The sequence below is a fragment of the Pteropus vampyrus genome, unplaced genomic scaffold (genome assembly GCF_000151845.1).
Source record: "Pteropus vampyrus isolate Shadow unplaced genomic scaffold, Pvam_2.0 Scaffold272, whole genome shotgun sequence".
Lineage (NCBI taxonomy): Eukaryota > Metazoa > Chordata > Mammalia > Chiroptera > Pteropodidae > Pteropus > Pteropus vampyrus.
The window spans coordinates 796604-813046 of record NW_011889053.1 but is presented as its reverse complement, the minus strand read 5'-3'; the positions used below and the strand labels follow the sequence as shown (position 1 = coordinate 813046).

At 49.6% G+C, this 16443-nt stretch overlaps 1 protein-coding gene across 1 annotated transcript in view; it reads right to left on the bottom strand.

Moving 5' to 3' along the window:
- Positions 1–1037: 1037 nt before the first annotated feature.
- Positions 1038–16443, bottom strand: part of ATP8A2 (ATPase phospholipid transporting 8A2) — a 390044-nt gene continuing 374638 nt past the window's right edge. Inside the window, exons 27-28 of the mRNA XM_023520615.1 lie at positions 7419–7510; positions 1038–1384 (exon numbers count right to left, since the gene is read on the bottom strand). Coding sequence (XP_023376383.1) covers positions 1287–1384; positions 7419–7510 — 190 coding nt within the window. The 3' untranslated portion in view covers positions 1038–1286. The remainder of the gene's footprint in view (positions 1385–7418; positions 7511–16443) is intronic.

Sequence of the window (16443 nt, the reverse complement as noted above, 5' to 3'; positions counted from 1 at the left end):
CCGCTCGGGGTCTGGGTCCTCCACCCGGGGTCTGTGTCTTTGCTTCTGGTTTTCTCCTCTGCGGGGGTCTTCCCTTACTCCCCTCAGGGTCCTTTACTCTCCCATCGATCGATCAGAGTTTGCTCATCCTCCGGGTCTAGAGCTCCAGAGTGACAGGTGTGTTCCTTCGCTGGGGAGACGCGCTGTAAATTCATTCATTTCCGACGGCGGAAGTCCAAGAAGTGCTCTCAGCTCACTAGAGGACAAGCGTGGGTTCTCATTGGAGCCGAAGCCGAAGGTCCAGAGGTCTGGGGGCTGGGAAGTGAGCCCTGAGAGCCTGAGCAGGGCAGGGTTCCCACCACCGCCCCGATCCACAGAGGCAGATAAACATTTAGAATAGACGCGGGAGAGCTGTACTTCTTTCCCTTAGTTACGGAAGGAAAAGGCGGTGGAAGACGAGGTACCTGGATCTGCGCTAGAACGAGGCAGCGTGTGGGTTTGGGTCATTGCCCGCCAGCTGCCACGCGGTGAGCACAGCGGCCGGCCATGCAGGAGGCCTGAGGACGAGGAACCTGGACGGCGACGGGAGGACCGGGGCAGGAGGCCCCCCGGGAAGACTCTGCTGGAACACCGACTGCTTCGCCCCACTGGGGATGCGGCTGAGAGGTTCAAATAAATGTTCTCAGGCTTACCACCCAGATGCATCTTTTTATGTTTTCATGGCAATCAAGACGTTTATGCCAACTTCGTACAAACAAAATAGGAATAAAAGCAAGACCGTGGCCTGCCTCAAGTGACTTTTACATGCTGCCCGGTGGGCTTAATCTGTGAGTGAACAAACCAGGAGGTGGGTTTGTTCACTGCCCCCCTGCCCTTCCCGAGACGGTTTCTCACGCGACATAAAACTCCTTCACCTTTTCTGCCAGAACGACTCGTACTGATGTTTCAGAATCGGTGAAACATAATGTTTTTAATTTCACACCTCACAGAGCACAGTTGAATGCTTCATAACAATGTAAACAAAAGTTAGGCCAAGCACTGCAGACAATTCGAGAGCCAAAAAAAAAAAAAAAACCAAAAAAAAAAAAAAAAAAACGGCTTTCCCCGCAGGAGACACTCCAGGTCTGCGAGGGGATATGTAACTAACAAACTGGTCATCGGCTAAGGCCACAGAAACGGGTTCCCGGTGTTTCGGCTGCCGACACCAGTCTCTTCTGATGGATGTGTCAACACTGGGCGCTACGAGCCGCATCCCTTTCCCAGGGTCCGTCAGGGGACGCGACGCGTTTTCTCCCCGACGTCGGGCCCTATTCCTGCCTCGGTTCCCTTTTGGTGGTGTCATAAGCACGGACCATTTCCTCCTGAGTGACAGCTCCATGCTCTTCTTGAGAGAAGGCGTACCCGTCTGAAAGGAAGCAGGCAGGATGAGGGGTTAAGAGGGGGACTGGGGGTGAAGGGCGGGGGGCGCACGAGGTTTGGATGAAGCTGCTTTGGGGGAGACTGTGGCTGCGTTCCCACGTGCTGGCCTCATCAGCTTTGGTCTGTGGGGACCTGGGGCAGGTACGGGTGGAGCCGGGGGTTCTGGCTGCTGATGCCAGTCGGTGCCGGAGTGGGGAGGGCCCTGAGGGGTGAGCATCCGCCCATTTTAGGGGGCTGCAGCTGGGCTCAGCCCGAGAAGCGTAAACGGCGGGCCACTGGTCCACGTCTGCGCCTTCCCACTGCCAAGCAGGAGGAAAGGCAGGTGGTTCTGCTGCGGGAGTGTCCCAGTGTGCTCCAGGCTGCAGGCTGGCTGGCTGCTTTATGAAGCCCTAGACATGCCGGCTGGAAGACACGCACGGCGCCGGCCGTGAAGGCGGGCGAGGGGTGTGTGGTGAGCGGAGTGTTCCTGTGTTTAAACCGGGCTGATTTGGACTCGTAATAAGACAGTATGGCGGGTTTCTGTCTGTGTGAATGAAGAAAAAGATCATAATATAACATCAAGAGGAAGTCAGCGATCAGCCTCATGGCCACAGGAAGGCTGGTTCTTACAACTGGGTCCAATAATAATAACAACAACAATAATAGAAGCAGTTAACAATTATTAAGTGCTGTGTGTATCACACATTGTCCTATGTGCTGTGCACAAATAGCTTGTTTGTTCCTCCCGACAGCCCTATGACACATGCGACAGTAATCTTCCCATGTCACAGGTGGGGAAAGGCACGGCTTGCCCGAGGTCTCAGACCTAGTGAGTGGTGCAGCTGGGAGCCAGGCCCAGGCTCTCCTGCGTCTCCCATTTTGAAAGAGGCTTAGTTAACCCTGGTGACCTGATGTGGGGCTTTCCTTCCTCACTGGCCCTTGACACAGAGGGGACATTGACAAGACTCTTTCTCTGTTGGCTAACCCTTCTGGGTCGGGGGGAATGGAAAAGTCCCACAGCTGGATGAGACATTCTGACCAAAGACAACACGATGTAAAGCCTGGCAGCGGTGACCCAAATTGCATTTATGGCTCACCAACAGAGCTGTCAGTTCATTGTCATAGTCTTTAAAGGAGAAAAAGAAATCGTAAATCGTGCCCATGGATCGTTAATGATTTTACTCAGACATTTGGCTTAAAATGGAGTTCCTGGAGCATAAAGACGTGCAGTAGCAGTGTACAGCGTCTTCGTGGGACGGAGGAGAGAGAGAGAGACTTCAAAAGATGCTCAGGGAGACTTCTGCTCGGAGGCGCCCGTTAAGTGCAGAGCTTTGTTGCCGGGCTGGCTTCCCAGTTCTTCTGGAGAGCATGCCTTTCAGAAAACCCGTGGGCACTGGAGGGCCACCGTGGGAGGCCGGGCCGGCTGCGGAGGTGGCCTGGGGGCCGACTGAGGACACGGCTGAGGGCAGCAGGGAGCGGGCGGCAGAGAGGGCGGAACAAGCGAGCACGCTCTGCCCAGAACAGTCTCACACAGGGGACTCTTGTCTACTTGCTCCAACCCCGAGAAAACCAAACCCACAAACTCCCAAGTCCCGCCCTGTGTGGCGGCCGCAGGAAGTGGCCCCAGGCCAGTGTGTGCCCATCTAGCCGGCTGCAGAGCAGATGGGTCCCGAGCAGGTGGGCAGGAGCACTTGGAGAGGGGGCCCACTGGCCCGTTCCAGTGCTGGCCCAGTGCCCCTGAATTTCCTCGAGAAGAGGCTGAGCTTTGAGTCTATGGGGGATCAAAGGGGAAACACCTCCCGTCAACCCTGTGCCCCTCAGAGCTTGTAGGTTTTCCAGGACTTCCAAGCTGGGTCAGAGATGACTGGGGCCGAGGCGACCTTGGTTGTCTGGCTTCTGGGGGGTGGCCCCCCTCCTTCCCTCCCTGGGGGTGCTGGGCCACCAGCCTGTCCCAGCACAATTCTCTTCCGTGCAGCGTCTTCACCGCAGTCCTAGAAGCAGCGCCTGTCCTTGGGACGTTTCAAAGCAAAGCCCAGCAAAGAACTCTGCTCCTCCAGGAGCGAGGCTGAGTTCTGCTCTCGCCTCGGACAGTTTCCATTCTCCAGGGTCGCTGAACGGGAGCGTTTCTGGTACACAGCTGACGTTTTCTTTGCATCGGATGCTTCTTCACAGAAAGGACTCTGGTCCCAAGTAATGGGCACACCGTGTAAGTGACCTTCATGAGCCCTCGGGTGGCCGATGGCTACTGAGCTCTCCACCTGACGATGGTGCTCCCCACCTGCTCTCTTTCGTCTTGGCCCCGGGGCACAGGGCCTGAGGTGCTGGGGGCGACGAGGGCTGGTTCTGAGCCTCGCTTGGCGGTAACTCAGCCACAGGACGCGGGCTCTTTATGTTCTCTGGGTATTCGCGGTCTACATTTTTGTAAAACAAATGCCAGGACCAGGTGAGGTCTCGGTTCTCACAGCTCTGGTCCTCCATACGGACACCGGGGCTTGTCCTGGACAGCTGTGCCCTGGCCACAGAGCCCTGTCCTTCGTCTGGGGCTGACTGACACACGGCACCAACGGGGGACACCTCTACCTCCATGCCAGAAAAGAAAGGAGCCTGTCTCAACCACAGTCCACCTGGAATGATTGCTGCCTATGCTTTTGGTTGTTTTTTTTTTTGGGCGGGGGAGGAGTGGAGGAGGTTCGGATGGGAAGAAATAAAAGGAACTTGTTGACACATGAACATCGTTTGGGAGTGTCCTCTTGGGAAAGGCGTCTAAGCCTTTTGGAATTGTCTCCTCACAACCTGTTCCAATGCAAGAAGCAGAGTCTGGCCTTTTCTTTGTCCTGCGTTTCATTCACATCTCACCTGTGCCTACTAGAGAGCCACCTGCAGGGGTTTCTTGTGCTCGTAGCCGGTATGGCGCCCCGGCTGGTCCCTGCCTCCTGGGCACGAGGGCACTGGGGGCGGGGGTGATTACTCAGCCACTCGGTCGGTCTCCAGCAGAAGAGGCGATGAGAGAAGCTCCTGCTCCAATGGCAAATCTCCCCGTGCAGGGTGCACCGAGGTCGCTGCCGACGGCTTCTCTGGCAGGTCTCACGGGCTGTTTCTGCCATCACGTTTCCAAAAGGTTGTGCACTTGGAACCGGACTTTCTTGACCTCCACTGAGACTTAGCTAGGGTTATCCTGGGGGCGGAGGCATCCCCCCAGCTCAGATCACTCATTTGCCTTCTAGAAACTGGGTCTGGTGGGAATTAGAACCATAACAAGAAGGACCAGAACCTTCAGCTCCCCCAGTCTGCACCCCTCAGCCCGACAAAGATGCACCACCAGCTTCGGCCGGATGAACATTTAACTGCCATTGGCATCCAATGGGGAGCTCAGAGGAAGCCTCCAGCTCTTAGCATTCCCCACGTTCATGCATCTTTCCGGAAGTCCTGACAGCCAGAAGCGCTGTTGGCGGCCTGAAGAAAGCTCTCCGTGGGCTGGCTGGCCTCTTAATCCTCAGACACAGCCGGAGTCGGGGACAGAACAGGGCAGGTGGAAGGAGAGGGAAGTGTAGGTGAGTTCTCAGTTGTTTCGACTTCTCCTGGTTGAACATTTGGTAAAGTCTATAGAATCGTTGTGTTTTTTTTTTTTTTTTTTTTGAATAAAACTCCCCTTGAGTAGCATTCTTTTGACTCTGAGCTCTGATAACATCATCTTAATGAAAGTAGCAGATTCCTGCCTGGAAAAATATTCCTAACAGCAGCAGAAATGGGGAAGGCTGTGGATGGATGATAAGGGCACTAGACCGTGTAGGAACCGCTGATCTCGCTGCAAACACTGTGTGTCGGTGGCCCACGAGGAACTAGAAGTGCCCATGAGATTAGAGTTTTCGTCCAGTTTCCTGGGAAGACTGAGGCCCCAGACAGTGGAAGGACAGACCCAGCAGAGACAGGCAGGGGCCGAGACAAGCCATGCAGACCTGCTCGCAGGCCAGGAGCGTGTCTAACTGCCTGAGGGCCTTCTCTAATTGTCTGTCGATGACAGAAACATTCGACCAGGTTCTTACTACTCATTGCTGAGCATTTGTGAAACGTGGTGTGATTTCAGAAGCTTTTTAAAAGTTTCTTGTACTTACTTGTTCATTGGAATGCTTTTTTTTGTCCTTCAAAACACTGAGACTTAAGTAAAATGTTTAGTAGTTGTTTCAAGACATCCGATGACTCTCTCACAAAAGTTCTCACTTGGTCTTGATCTAGGCAGTTGACTCTTGAACAACATGGGTTTGAACTGTGCAGGTGCACTGACGTGCGAATTTTTTCAATAAATAGCATACATGTATTTTCTCTTTCTTTTTTTTATGGTTTCGTTAATAACATTTTCTTTTCCCCAGCTTGCTTTATTGTAAGAATACAGTACCTAATACGTATGACATACACGACATGTGTTGATCGGCTGTGTTATCGGTAAGGCTTCTGGTCAACAGTAGGCTTTTAGAAGGTAAGTTTTGGGGAAGTCAAAGTTACGTGCGAACCTTCGACTGCACGAGGGGTCGGCGCCCTCAGCCCCCACACTGTTCAGGGGTCAAGGGTACATGTGCTGTACGCATTCTTCCTGTGGTTACGTGGAAGCATGGGAAGAGCAGCATGGGAGGAGTGGCATGGGGAACGGTTTGCATTTCTCTGTGTCTGGTATAGAGGGGGTGCTTTACACACATCGTTGTAAAGCCTCACGATGACCGAGTAAGATTATGTCACAATTCTACTTTTTTTCAGAGGAGAAGTCGGAAGTTTAGAGAGAGATGTAAGTTTCCCAAAGTTACTCAGCTAGTGGCAGAAAACCATTTACTGGCCTCTGTTTGGCCAGGCACCTGATATATACAGCCTCGTTTAATGCTCCCAGTAACCCCAGGTAGGTTCTCATAGCACCTCCATTTTACAGATGGAGAACCAGAGAGGTCAACTTGCCTAAGACCCCAAAAAAGTGGCTCAGCCAGGACAGGGCCCCGGGCAGCTCAGCTCTGGTGGCGGGGTCTCGCTGCTTCACCCTTCAGACTTCCCCATCAAGCCTTCTGACGTGACCTGTCTCTTGGATGAGAGGCACCAGGGCCGTGACCCGGATGTCTGGGCCACGCTGGCCCACTCACCGTACAGACTTGAGCCTCTGCCAGGTGCTCCTGGGGCTGACGCCACCTACCTCCTGGGGCCGTAGGGCGTTACGGGACATGGGCATGTGAGGGCTCAGTCCCCTTTCTCCCACGTTGATGTTCCACGTGGGGCAGGGAGGGGAGGGAGGGGACAACTGAAAGGCGGCGATGTTCACCCCTTTCCTCTCTCCACTGAGAAAGGCTGGGAAGATCTGCTGACAGGCGGGGCTCAGCTGAACTGGACATAGATGCTCGATACCTGTATTATGGATACAACGGTCCTCCACTTTTCCTAAGCCGTTCCTGGCCACCAGTCATTTCGTTCTCAACCCCTCGGGAGAGGAAAGAGGGCAGGAAGTGGGGCGTGGGTTGAAGAGGTGGTCTGTGCATGTGCAAAAGGGGGCGCGTGGGCTGGAGAGACAGGCGGGGGTCACAGGAGCAGAAGCGGGGCCAACAGGGAGTCGAGTGGCTGGGCTGATAAAATGAACCTGCAACCTCCCCCTGATCTCGGTCGTCTCGTCTGCCTCTCCTGGCCCCTGTTGTTGTTTTAATTAACAGGCTAATATGAAATAAAACACAGCATACTGCTGTCTTTGGGGGAAGCAATTTAAAAGTAATATCACTTCAACGTTAGGAGAAAAAATGCTACTGAGAGGCTGATGGAAGGATCTGAACCACAGCAGGATTTGGAGTGTTAAGGGTCTTGTCATTCAGGCATGTGACTGGGTCCCAGGGAATATTCCATCGTACTTGCCTCAGGCCAGACACTTGCTTCCTCTTCTGCATGTGGCCTCCAGCTTGGCAGCTGTCCCCTCCCCAGCTGACCCTGCCCAGGCTTTAATTCCAACCCCCACTCCGGCCCCGCCCTCCCCGCCTGGTCGGCGTCGTAGCTGGCCTGGGTGGGCTGGCGGTGACACTTACGTGGGACAGTCTGCGGGAAGGACCCTCCTCGAAAGAGAGTGGGGGGCGTCTTCCTGCTCAGCCTCTTCAACAGGCGGTCCCTCTCGTTCATCCTACAGGCAAAGCAAACACTGTCAGTCTCTCGTTGACGTAGACCCATCTCAGAGGTGTGTGCTGGATGACTTCAGGTTGTAAAATAAAACAGGGAAAAAAGCTTCCCAGGTCAGGAAGAGCGCCCCGTTTCCGGGCTGCCCCCCTGCTCACAGTAGAGGCTATCTCGCACTTGGAGCTTGGCCCCTCTTCTAAAAGGCGCCCTGTTTCCCATCAGGCCTGGCTTGTACGTGATGCCCTTGAACTCCGCCTTCCCCTCCTGGAAGCTCACCACAAGTGCCCTTTGTACCCGGCGGGCCCCTGCTTCCCGGACGCTTTGGAAGAAGTGACTTGTTTCTGTGCTAAATATCTGAACAGCCTCCCCGCACCTGGAGCTGCTGTTTCTCAACCAGTGAACGATGGGTACCGGCTGCCTCCGGACCCCGCCAGCTTTTTCTGCAGCCCCCCGCCCTCTGTGCTTATTATGAACCACAGTGACAATTGAGGTGATTTTCTTGAACACACAGGATCCGGAGCCGTCCCGCCTTTCCCGCCCCGCCCGGGCAGGCCGAAGTGCTTAGCTGGCTCACCCTCAGGATGTCACTTGACTTGCCCCAAAGCAGACGTCTGGTGTAGGGGGGTGTGCCAGCGCCCTCTGTTACGGGTTGCGTGTATCCCCCCAAATTTGCATCTTGAAGTCTGAACCCCCAATACCTCAGAATGTGAGTACATTTGGAGACAGGGGTAATTACATTAAAACGAGGACTTTACTGCGACTGGTGTCCCCATGAGGAGACGGACACACGCGCCGAGGGAGGACTATGTGAGGACAAAGGGAGAAGACGGCGTCTACGAACTGAGGGATCAGATGGGCCCCAGGAGGAGCCGACCCCGCCGACACCTTGGTCTTGGACTTCCAGCCCCTGGGACTGTGACACGATAACTTTGTTTATAAGCGTCCTGCCCAAGTCTCTGCTATTTTGCTGTGGCAGCAAATACACCCCGATCTGCCGTTGGTGGGAACTTGAGAGTTGTTTTAAGAAGCTGCAGTTGCCTGTGACCCGAAGCTCCTCTCCCGGAAGTCTCAAGCCCGAGGACGTCTCCCGACCAGAGTCCACTTCACCCACCTCCCCAGGGTCATTTGAAGGAGGGGCAGGGCACAGGTTTTCCCAGTAGTTCAATGAGCCACGGTTCACCGTGGACTGGGGTGTACAGGGGAGAGTGTTTTCTGACTCTGGGTGGAAAGAATAACGTTTTAATTCATCACCAATTAGGAGCGAGCCTCAGCTGGCCAAGCCGGGCAGACGTCTCACGCTGGGGAGGAAGAACCCTTTCTCCCCCTTCACACCTGTGTTCCCTTCCCGCTCCCCCCTTTTTCTCCTGGGGCCCAAATTAATCTCCCTGGGCCCTGCTGAGCAGCTGCTCCGGGCTGCGGGCTGAGCAGGTGAACAAGGATGGGGCAGCCGGTGAGTGTCTGTCCCTCCGTGTGGCCGCTGTCCCCTCACTGTCTGTAGCTCCCTGTGCGGGCTTGGGGATGTGGGGAGTGTGACGGGGGGCCGTCCTTCCTGTCTGACCCGGCCCAGCTGTGACTCCAGCCAGGAAGGTGCCGGTGTGGCGAGGGCTGGGCTGCAGCCTGTCCGGCCTGTGTGGCTGAAGAGGGCACCCTCTCCCCTGGGACACAGGGGATGGACACAGGGCTATGCTGCCACCAGGCCCCTCCCCTGCCCTGGCCCTTCCTGGTCCAGCCAACGCTTCAGGCCCACCGGCTCCTCCTAGTGGTGGGGCTTATGAGAACTTCACCCAGCCACGCGGGTGGGAGGGGCCTTTGCAATCCCACGTCTTGGTCCCTCACTCGGCAGGTGAGGAGACTCAGCTGTGACAAGTAAAAAGGTCACTGGGCATTTTGCTGGCAGCCTCCTGACCCTGCTTCTGTGCTAGGCAGATGACCCCAATTCCCTCATGGAATGGCAGATGCTTTACTCTTTTTTTTTTTGGAATGAAATATTCCAAACACAGAGTAACAGTCAGGAACCAGGACAGCAAGAGCGCACTCACCCACTCAGCTTTAGCAAATGGTAGCACCACCCTTTGACCCCATGCTTCAGAGGGAGCCCCTCCGTCCTGCAGCCTCTCCTCCCACCTGGTGAGGAGTCCATGGGGCTAAGGAGACAGATCCACCCAGAGCCCACACTGGTCTCCCACTCTGGGTATCTGAGACCCTAGAAGTCCCTGCTCAGTGACCCCCAAGTGGGCATCCAGGGCTAACCTCACTTCCCTGCTAGCTCCATCCCCCTAAAAGCAGGCCATACAGCCAGCATCCGCACTCCGAGGCCTGTGGGAGTGGCTGAGGGGTGATTTTCTGCATGGGATGTGTGGATGTGGTGTCCGCACACTTGTGCGCACATCCCCTCCAAGTGCAGGACAGAGCTGGAGTTGGGAAGGGAGGGTGGGGTGTGTGAGACACAGCCGACCCTTCCCTGGGCTACCACTTCCTGGCTCGGACCGCCAAAGGATCTGGGAACCACAAAGCACCGCTGTCTTCATGCAGGCGTATTCATCAAGGTCAGGGCTATCTGTTAGCCTGATGCATAACTTCCACGTTCTTAGACGTGGTACGTGGTTTCCCTATGTACTTGTGTGCCAAGTCCTGCAAATGTCAGGAGTGGGCCTGGCTGTGAGAACTACTCCGGTTTTCAACAAAACGATAGAAAGTCTCAAATATAAAGTCCCGAAAATCCTCTGATTCCATTCTTCTCCTTCCCTCATAACGAAGTTAGAAATTATCTTTTGTTTGTATTTCATACTTTTGTTTTAGATATGTGCATTCACATGAATATATAATTATGTTTTAAAATATGTCTAAATGGTATCATTTGTTTTATGCTTCCGGTTCATCATATTTTTTTCTTCGCTCCTTCTTTTCTCCTTTCTTATTTTCATTGTATTGTCTACCCATGGAGAGAATGAGTTAATCTGTTTTCCTTCTAGCTGCTTTCCTAATTCTCTTTGTCTTTGGTGTTCTGCGGTTTCACTACCACACTCAGGATGACTAGGTACAGATTTGTTTTTATATCCTGCTCATTAGTCATTACAGAAATGCAGATCAAAGAGATAGCACTTAACATCCACTAGGATGGCTATAATAAACAAAAAACCAGAAAAAAAACAAAACCAGAAAACAAATGTTGGAGAGGACGTGGGGAAACTGGAACCCTAACGCACTACCGGTCGGACTGTAAAATGGTGTAGCTTCTGCTCTTCATTAAGTTAAACATGGAATTACTGTATCAGCCAGAAATTCCACTCCTAGAAATACATTCAAAATAATTGAAAACAGACTCAAACAAGTACTCGTACACGAATATCTATAGCAGCATTATTCACAGTAGCCAAAAGATGGAAACAATCCAGGTGTCTATCAACTGGTGAATGGATAAACAAAATGTTGTATGTCTACCCACTGGAACATTATGCGGCCATAAAAAGGAATGAGATACCGATATATGTCGCACATGGGTAAACCTTGACAACATTATGGTGACAGAAGCCAAACCAAAACGCCACGTGTCGTATGATTCCATTTACATGAAATGTCCAGAATAGAGGCAGAAAGAAGAGTAATGGCGGCCAGGGACAGCAGGGCAGGGAGCCGGGGGAAGAGAGTGGCCAGTGGCTGCGTGAAGCACACGACGCTTCTTGAGGAGAGGGACATGTTCCAGGGCTTGGCAGCAGTGACGCTTCCACAACACAGTGAATGTTCTAAACGCCACTGAACAATTACACTTTAAAAGGGTAAATTTTCTGTTACGTACATTTTTCTACAGTTTAAAAAATTCAATTAGAAGACAAAGAGGAGGGAAAATGGGTCCTGAATTAAGGCTCATTCCCTCCCATCACGGGAGCTGCTGGTTTTTTTCTCTGATGGTGGGGGGGATGTTGGAGTTAACGTGCTTTCTTTGATTTTGTTTTAAATCCCTGTTTAAGCAGGGTGTGTCGACTGCGATCTATGTATGAAAGGCGCATGTCAACGGACATTCACTGAAGGTGCACGTATTCTTGATGTCTCTCCGGTAATAATTATGGAACTCAATCTTACACACATCCTCCCACCGGGCTCCGTTTAGAGGCTGACTTGTTTTTGAGGAGGGGGTGTGCCCCCGTCTCAAAATCTGAGCAGTGTCAGGAAAGAGCGAGAGCTGAGGATGCTGGGGAATAAAAAACTCTTATGCCCGCATTTCAGTCGGTCGTCCCCAATGGCCAAGAAGCAGGAACGTGGAGAACATAGCAAATAACAACAAGTCTGTTTTTAAACCTTGTCAGTAGTTACAGCTGGTAGGAGTCACAGCTGACGCCTCGACAAATTAAAAAACAAATAGGTATTTTTAAAAACTTATTTTTAAATGAACTGCTAGACTGTCTTCAAAATAGAAATCTTGGAGGTTCCTCAAGGAAAAACCTAGTCCAAAGTTCTCCTTTTTTTCAGGTAAGGCCAAACATCTACCAATCTATCAGATTACTGAAATTCTAACCTATTTTTAAGGATCTCTAGAAAATGAGATCTCACGGCCTCATTGGGGAACTTATTTTTACTCACTTTAATCTAAATAGTGGGACACGAAAATCTTTTGGCTCATGTATATTCTAGAACCACTTATGTGTTTGTAGGATCAAAAACTTGACCTTAGTTAAACACACTTATGTAGCGAGGGACAATGACAAGAATAAAACAAAACAAAATAGGTTTTCCAGCCTAATATTCCAATAAGACAGGAGTTATACCCTGGGGCTAGGAGCCCATCATAAATTCTTTTCTGTTAAGTGGTAGTAAATCGTTCCCCGTTTTCCTTTTTTGCCGATCCATAAACATTTGTTTTTAAAAACTTGACTCCTCCACTGCGCCTGAGAGCTGGTGGTGACACGTCATGATACATGGTGATAGACGCATCATGGAGACCACATGAGGCTCCACAGTGGTAAAGGGAGGTGTGAAGAACTCAGAGGAAGTTCAGGAAGGCTTTAAGAATTGACGCGGAAGCTGCATCCTGACGAAGGATGATGACCCTGGATGGGAACGCAGGAGGGACAATGGATTTGGTGGGAAAGAGGATGAGCTCCGTCTCGAATGTGAGACTCAGAGTTGCCTCTGAGGAATTCAGGAGGCCGCGGGGCACTGGGGTCTAGAGAGTGCCAAGCCAGAGATGCCACTTGGGATCCCTGAGCCTGTAGAAACCCGTAGCAAGCAGGCAAGGCGAGGTGGCACTGTAAGTGGTGGCGCCTAGAAGCACTACATGTTGTCTGTGGGTTCGTTCTCTCAGACGGAGACCAAGTCTTGTACTTCCTCTGCGTTTTTCACAGTACCTGCCCTGGGCTGAGAACCGAGGACATGGTTCCATAAAATGGCACTGTGCTTTGTATTTGGGCTGTGGTTCACTCTCTTACTATTGTTATGTGTCTCCGTAACTTGATCCTGGCATTTTTTGTCTTTATATCTGTCCACGGTGCCCAGCATTGAGCTCAGGACAGGGTGGGTTGTCCAAGAGCAGCCAAACTAAATTCCTCTGTATTATTTTTTGAAAATGATGGAACAGGGACATCAGCCCAAGTCTCTTCCAGGGAAGGAAAGCCCACTCCAAACTCTTGAAGATATTGAGAACAAAAAAACCTCTGTGGTTTTTACAAAGATAGGATACTGCATTTGTTAAGAAAAGAATTCAGGTTACATGGAACAATTCAGGTTACATGGAACAATTCAAGAGCAGTCAGGCTGAGGACAGGATAGAGTCCACAATTATGTAACGCAATGCAAATTCCATCCCCAAAATAAGAGAGATAGATTCCTCTAGTTTTCCCTGGTCTCAAGTTTCCTCTGACTATCAAAACTGGGAAATGGAGGGAAGAAAGGCTGTACTACCACCGTTCTATTTTTTCTGTTCCAGACTAGGTTTTGGAAAACAGGGGTAAGCAGACCAGTTTGGGCATCGGAAGAACTCTCATTCTTTTTACTCTGGGTGATTTCCTGTCAAAAAGAAGAGTTTGGCCAAAGAGTTGTAGTGCCAAATTAGGCAATGAATGTGCCTTATTCCTCCTGCTAAATACAATTGACAAGCCAGGACACAAATATAAGAAGACTCTAAAAAAGGTGCAAAGAAGGAAGACCAGCTAGGAACCTTGAAACATGAGAAATCTGAGTTTTCTTGTGGCCTCATAGATTCCAGGCTTGGAGCTGAAGAGCCTCACAACCTGGAAATGACCACAGATGCAGACCAAAAAAAAAAATAAAAAATAAAAAAAGCTCAGAAAAAGCCTCTTTTCTCTAGCCGAAAAAGCAGAAAAGAAGTAGCCTCACAAGGCAACTCCCTTAGACCATAATCATTCTACTCTAGCCAAGCACCCCAGAAAGTACTGTGGCTCCACTCCCACCCATGCCAGCAAAGACCAAGTGGAGAGGAGGCCAGATTCTCACAAGGCTGCAGCAAGTGCCTGACATCCCTACTGGGGTGTTGATGGAGGAGCCTGGGTGGGGACCTGGGACTTTAATTCTTGCTAGCTGATGATAAAGTCTCTGGCCCCCGGTAGTGACACGTGGGGAAACTGGCCTTCCATCCCCCACTCAGTAACATAAGGAGGCATTCTGAAGAGACCTAATGAAGAATCAAGACTTCCATCCTTGCCAGGTACGAATACCCCTCCCTGCTTCCTGCCTTCTCTGCCCTCTGCAGTGTCCGTGGAGACCACATGGAGGCAGAACTCTCACCCCTACCCAGCAGGCATCAACGGGGGCCAAGTAGGAAACCTGAATAACTTCCGTCTGGCAGGAGCAAGGCTTCCGTAAAATCCAGGGTCACATAGCATAATCGTAACACCCAAATCGTCCAGGTTTCATTGAGAAACCACTAGTCATACCAAGAACCAGGTCGATCTCAAACTGAACGGTTAAAAAAAAAGTTAATCAATGGCAATATCAAGGTGACTGAGATGGTGGAATAATCTGACAAAGATTTTAAAGTGGCCATGATAAAAACGCTTCAATGAGCATTTGTGACACGCTTCAAACAAATGGGAAAAAATAGAAAGCCTTAGCAAAGGAGATCTAAAGAAGAACCAATCATAAATTTTAGAACTCAAAAATACAGTAACTGAAATAAAAAGGTCAGCAGAAGGGCTCAACAGCAGAGTGGAGGGGATGGGGGAAATAGTCAGTGAACCGGAAGACAGAACAGTAACTGTGACCCAATCCACATAACAGAGGCAAAATAGACTGAAGAAAAATTAAAAGACCTCAGGGACCTGTGGGAATATAACAGAAGATGTAATTTTCATGTCTTCAGAGTCCTACAGGGAGAAGAGAGAAAAGATGGGGCTGAAAAACCACTCAAAGAAATAAAGTCTGAAAAATCCCCAAATCTGGTGAGAGACATAAACCTACAGATTTAAGAAGCTGACTGAATTCTAAACATGGAAAAAAAAAACCCAAAGAAATCTAGGCAAAAATAGATTATAATGAAAGTTCTGAAAACTAGACAAAGAACTAAAAACTAAAAACTAAAAACAAAGAAAATATCTCAAGAGCAGCCTAAGAGAATTGATCCTTTAGCTACAGAAGAAAATCAATTCAAATGACAATGAATTTCTCATCAGAAACCATTGAGGCCAGAATTGGCACAATATTTTTCAAGTGCTGAAAGAGAAAAAACTGTCACCTCAGTGAAAATACCTTTCAGGAATAAAGCAGAAATCAAGACATTCTCAAATAAAAGGGAAACTAAGAGAATTTGTCACCATCTGAACTATCCTCCAGTAATAGCTAAAGAAAGTTGTATAAATGAAAAAAAAAATGAGAAAAGAAGGAATCTTGGAACCTCAGGAAGGAAGAAAGAACACGGTAAAGAAAAACATGAGCAAATAAAATGGGCTTTGCTTTCCTCTCAAATTTTCCAAATTATGTTTGAGAAGTGAAAGTGAAAATTATACACTATCTGATATGGTTCTAAATATACGTATTGGAAATACTTAAGACAATTATATTATAAATGGGAGTGGGTAAAGGGATGTAACGGAGGTTGGTTTTCTGTACTTCACTCAAAGTGAGAGAATGATAACATCAGTAGACTGTGATTAGTTATGTATACATAACGTAATACCTGGGACAACCCACACTATATGAATTATACTAGGAGACACACTTGAAAACACAGTAGCTCAATTAAAATGGAATTAAAAATGCTCACACAACCCATAAGAAGGAAGGAAAAGGAAACAGAAAAATGAAAGACGGGCATAACAAAAAGTTAACAAAAGATAAAATGGTAGACTTACACTCTAAGATATCATAATCATTAAATATAACTAGTCTAAACGTACCAACTAAACGACATGGACTTGCAGTGGAATAAAACCTATGACTCAATTATATACTGTCCCTAAGAAACTCACTTCAAATATAATGATGTGGGAAGACAGAAAATAAAAAGATAGAAAAAAGATATATCAAGAGAACATCAGTCAAAGGAAAGCAGGAATAGCTACATTAATATCAGATAAAATAGACTTCAGAGCAAAGGACATTACCAGAGACAGCAAAGGACATAATGTAATGACAAAAAGATCAATCTACCCAGAACATGTAGCAATCCTAAATGTCCATGCACCAAGCAACAGATAGATGAAGCAAAACCGAAAGGAGAAATAGACAAATTCACCATTATAGTTGGATCCTTCAACGTTTCTCTCTCAACAATTGATAGTACAAAGAGAAAATCAGCAAGCAAATTAAAGATATCCCAAACACCGTCAACCGAAAGGACTGAATCAACATTTTATCCAACACTCCACTCAATGACAGGAGAATACACATTCTTACCAAGTGCACAAGAAACATATACCAAGAAAGACCATATCTCGGGCCATAAAACAAAGCTCGACAAATTTAAAAGCACTGAAATCATTGAGAGTCATT